The sequence below is a fragment of the Dasypus novemcinctus genome, chromosome 3, assembly GCF_030445035.2.
Source record: "Dasypus novemcinctus isolate mDasNov1 chromosome 3, mDasNov1.1.hap2, whole genome shotgun sequence".
NCBI lineage: Eukaryota > Metazoa > Chordata > Mammalia > Cingulata > Dasypodidae > Dasypus > Dasypus novemcinctus.
Genome location: NC_080675.1, coordinates 94,954,289 through 94,959,585, shown reverse-complemented (window position 1 = coordinate 94,959,585; position 5,297 = coordinate 94,954,289). Strand labels below are relative to the sequence as shown.

At 38.4% G+C, this 5,297-nt stretch overlaps 1 protein-coding gene across 1 annotated transcript; it reads right to left on the bottom strand.

Annotated features, from left to right (window-relative positions):
- Positions 1 to 3,744: 3,744 nt before the first annotated feature.
- On the bottom strand, positions 3,745 to 4,692 carry LOC101422467 (olfactory receptor 4E1). The gene has a single exon (XM_004482333.2). It carries the CDS (start codon positions 4,690 to 4,692, stop codon positions 3,745 to 3,747), a length of 948 nt encoding a protein of 315 aa, XP_004482390.2.
- Between the last annotated feature and the right edge of the window lie 605 nt (positions 4,693 to 5,297).

Here is a 5,297-nt window from a genome sequence, read left to right as displayed (position 1 = left end):
AATGGCCATTATTAGATTGATTTAAAAAGTTAAAGTGCTTATCATAAGTCCTCAGAGGATTTTTTTGGTAAATTTGCCATTAACATTCTAAAGTTTATTTGAAGAAATAAACAGGGAAAATAATTAAGAGGGTGCTTGGCCTTATGTGATTTCAGAGCTGTTGATTTCTTGAGTTTAAATAGTATCATTCCCTGGGGCTCAAGTATATCAGTTTATTGTGGAATGGGCCAGTCCATTTCAAAGGAGTTCCATGACAAATACCTTAGGTGAAGAGGATGATATACTGTGACTGAAAGTAGTTGGGTTAACTTTAGTTGAAGATCCTGTAGATGGTCAGAGAGCTACCATATCTAATAGCTATAGTACCCATTTTAATGGAGCTAATGGAATGGAATAGAGTGTAGTTATTACTAAAAATATATCTGCTCTTTTTCTTCTTATTTTGAAATTAGAATTGATTGGGCCTTTGGATCATTATTCTATTGATGTTTTGTTAACTTATAGAAAAACTGCTTAAGCATATTTTAGAGAACCAGATGCCAGAAAATAGAGGCATCCACACATCACTGGCACACAGAATCCAGAGTGGATAACTCGCTAACTCTGTCCAAAAGAAATGATTGAAATTACAGAATGTATGCAAAAGCACACACACACAAATTTATTAAGCTGGGAGGAGCTCAAGAAAATATCTAAATATCATTACTTTCAAACTGACAAATGTAGCATGTTGTCAGTCCCCTAAAATTCTAATATAAAACCCAAGTCAAAATACGATTTTTATAAATATATATTTTGATGAAACAAAGTCCAGTTATGACTATTACACACTGTAAAGCTTAAAAAAGTGATTCTGCATCTAATTATGTCTCTATTTTCTGTGCTTTCATACATACAGGTATTTTTAAAAAAAGATTTATTTATTTATTTATTTCTCTCCCCTTCCCTGCCCCACCCCACCCTGCCCCAGTTGTCTGATATCTGTGTCTATTTGCTGCGTCTTCTTTTTCTGCTTCTGTTGTCAGCAGCACGGGAATCTGTGTTTCTTGTTGTTGTCAGTGGCATGGGGATCTGTGTTTCTTTTTGTTGCATCTTCTTGTTGTGTCAGCTCTCCGTGTGTGCAGCGTCATTCTTAGGCAGGCTGCACTTTCTTTCGCGCTGGGCGGCTCTTCTTACAGGGCGCACTTCTTGAGTGTGGGGCTCCCCCACCCAGGGAACACCCTGCATGGCAGGGCACTCCTTGCGCACATCAGCACTGCACATGGGCCAGCTCCACACGGGTCAAGGAGGTGCGGGGTTTGAGCTGCGGACCTCCCATGTGGTAGACGGATGCCCTAACCACTGGGCCAAGTCTGCTTCCCTGCATATAGGTATTAATACCCATTAGTATACATGTTGTGCACAAATAAATTCCCAATGCCTTGTTTATTTGTATCACAGTAACATTGGCTAATCTATTCCATGAAAGATGGTTGTAACCTGATTAATTGAATTGTTAAATACCAAGTTGCATAACAAATCCTATGTGGGTTAATAATGACCCTCCTCTCCCCTTACACAAAGTCAACCATGGAACCAACAATCAAGATATTTTCATTTTATTCTTTATTCCATAGTGAGTAATAAACACATTTTATCTTGTGCCTGAGTCTATAAGCTATTTGCTGCAAAATGGAGAATAAAAGTTATTTTATGTCTCCCAAGATTTGTGAGGATTAATGTGATTGAAAAATGAATATTATTGGGAATTTTGCATGCTACTATGAAAAAGAAACAAACAAACCAATAAGCAAACATTACATTGTTGGTCCTATAGTTTTACTGGGTATAATCTTGAAGATTGCCAGGAAGTACCACCTTGTTGATTCCATTGTATATGATTCCTGCACAAGATGGTTCTTTTTGGCCCCTTTGGTAAGCTATTTCTCCTTGTTTTCTGCCATTGCCATTAATAAAAGAGTATTTCTTTCCTACAAATTCTATATTTTCAAATTCATCTCATTTATTCCAGAAATCTATCCATATGAGTGTCATTCCATACTATGCAGAGAGTTTTCTTGGGAAAGAGACTACCCAGTTAATTAGATTTGTCTCTTGGACATTAACTTATACTACCCAAAAAACTCTATAGGATGTCCCCATAACCATGTCTCAGTCTTGAGTTTTCTTCCCAACATGTATCTTGCAAAACTACCGTAAAAGTATGAGATGAGTCTTGTAGCCCAAAAGTTTATTGATCTCACCTTCATGATTGTGTAGGAAATCCCTGTTGCATCACTTCTCACTGATAGTGTCAGAGTGAAATGTTGATTCCCAGTATGCCATGTCTTTTGTATATAAGAATCTGAGACACTATTGCCTGGAATAACCTCTTCCTATACTCCATCTTCCCAGTTTACTCAACATTCACCACTCTTAAAGCTCTCGCCACAACACTAACATGGAAGATAGCTACACAGAAAATCCATGTTTTATTCAACTCAGTATACTCAATATCTTCTCCCAGCTCTTAGTACAAGCCTGGGTGAACATTAATTGTTTAGTAATGAATACTTAGTTGGATGAATCCTCTACATACCAATAGGAATAATTTCACTAAAAAAAATCATGCCATGCCATGTCTGTGCTTAAACCATTCTGGTGGCTTCCCATTGCACTAAAAAAGATCTAAACTCCCTGAGAGGACTAGAAGAGTTTCTTTTTGATTCTATAATATCATTTTTCACCACTCCCTGCTTTGTAAGCTAAGGTGTAATTATACTGGCTTTTTATTTCTGAAACAAGCCAAGGTCTATTCCCAACTTAGGTCTTTGCACCTGCTATTTCCTCCACCTAGAATGTTGTCACCTCTCTTTTCTCTTGGTTGGCTCCTTTTCATCTTCCAGATCTTAGCTTAACGGCTATATCCTCAAAGAAGCACTCCTTAACCACCCATTTTAAAGACAGTATCTCTCATATCTCTCTAACAGCACCCACACTATTTTAATAGCATTTTTCACAATCTGTAATTATAATTTATTTGCTAATGTTTTGTTTTCTGTCTTCACTAGATAGTAAACTCCATGAAGGAGTTATATTTATTGTTATAAACCTAGTACTCAGCACATAATAAGTGCTCTGTAAATATTTGTTGAAAGATTGAGTAATAAAACATCTTCATATCTTTGCTTTGATGTTAGGCGGTTGCTTGGCCACTTGAGGGTAGCAATAACTTCAATGGCTTCAAATCTTCTAAATCACTGAAGTCATACCAAACTCAGAATGTCTGAATTACAGGGTTTGATAATATGTTTAGCAACTGTCTGAGTAAATGATGTAGGCAAGGGCTGCCTAGAAATCTGAAGGTTTGTAAGACTTCAAGAGATGCAGTATGACATAATGAAAATAGCATTAGTTTGTTTCTTGTTAAACTTTGGTTCAAATCCTTCCTTTATCATTTCCTAGCTGGGTGATGTTGGCCATTCAGTCTGTTTTCTCTGAGATTTAGACTCTTCAAAAAAAAAATGAGGAAAATAATACCTACCTCACAGTGTAGTAATGAGAATTAAGTAGGTGCAAAATGCCCAGAACAATTTCTAGCACATGGAAGATATAAAAAATTTTAGCTGTTGCTATGATTGTCAGATATTAAACCAGAGGCTAATTTTATGACTCATGTAGTCTGATAGATATGGTATGTAACTTAGTCTTTGCAAGACATTTCTTTGATTTGGAACACCAAGCATCCTAAGGGCTTACACATTTTCATTTTTCTTCTTTCCCATCTCTTCTCCCCATTAACTTGTTCAAGGCATTCTTCATGTCTTCATTCCTAAGGGTATAGATGATGGGGTTTAGCAGAGGGGTGACAGCAGTAAAAAACACAGACACAACCTTGTCCTCTGGGAGGCTAGTGGATGGTCTGGAATAGATGAAGATGCAGTGCCCCAGGAACAGCGTGACTACGGTGAGGTGGGCTGCACAGGTGGACAGGGCTTTCCGCCTGCCCTTGGAGATTCGCTGTCTCAAGTTTACCAAGATGACTGCATAGGACACTACAAGGACCACAAAACAGACCACAGAAATCAGACCACTGTTGGAAACAATGAGAATCTCAATGATGTGGGTATCAGTGCAGGCCAGTTTGATCACCTGAGGGACATCACAGAAGAAGTTGTCAATCTCATCAGGACCACAGTAGGGCAGTTTGATGGTGAGGGAAGTCAGGGCTATGGAATGGATGGCGCCCCCTGTCCAGAGGGCCAACGCCAGCAGCACACATACCTTCCAGTTCATCACTGTCATGTACTGCAGAGGTCTGCAAATGGCCACATACCGATCATAGGCCATGACAGTGAGGAGGAAGATCTCTGTGCAGGCAAAGAGGTGCAGGAAGAACATCTGCGTCACACAGGCATCAAAGGGGATGAGTTTCTTCTCCAACCAGTTGTCTACCAACATCTTGGGGACAGTGACAGTAGAGTGGCAGATATCAATAAAGGATAGGTTGCTGAGAAAGAAATACATGGGGGTATGGAGTCGACGGTCATAGATAATAGTTACGACAATGAGGATGTTCCCAAACAGTGTCAGGACATAGAAAATGAGGAACATGGCAAACACAAACATCTGCGCCTTCTGATTTACAGATAAACCTCTAAGCCTAAAATATGTCACTACAGAAGTTTGGTTGATTAGGACAGCCTCCTCCATTCTCTTTGTTGGACGCTCCTGTCAAGAATTGGAAAAAAGCATATCTTTAATATATTTATCAATCATATGGTCATTTAATTTCTTGATTTTTTATGAATTTTCTCTCCATGTACAATTTATGGTCAAATATCTTAGGCTTCTTTTTTTTTTTTCTTTTCTTTATTTGTTTCTTTTATGCTTCTTTTAAAAATGTCTTTTAGGCACCTTAAGTCACGCTGGACATATAGTAGGTGGTAAACACACAGTTTTGAAATAAAAGAATAGATTGTTTTACTAAAAGATATAGAACAGCCTTGAATAATTAAGGGGAGAGAGAGAGGAGGGAAAGCAAGTAGGTTGTCTCTTTTCATAGTAAGAGTGCTGAAATTTAGGTTATCGGTTTTTATGGGCAAAGAAATTAAGATCCTCCCTTCCCACAAGTAAGTAATTAGCCCAAGGTCACACAAATCAGGGTCTTATTGTCCTGTTGAATACACTTTTCACTGATCCAAACTACTTGCTTCTGTGTTGGTTCTCCCAATATGCCCTGGACCTCTAATTGCCATGATGTAGCTTTCAGAGGACAGAAGCTTTTCACCATGTTGATGGGCAGGTGACAATGTGCT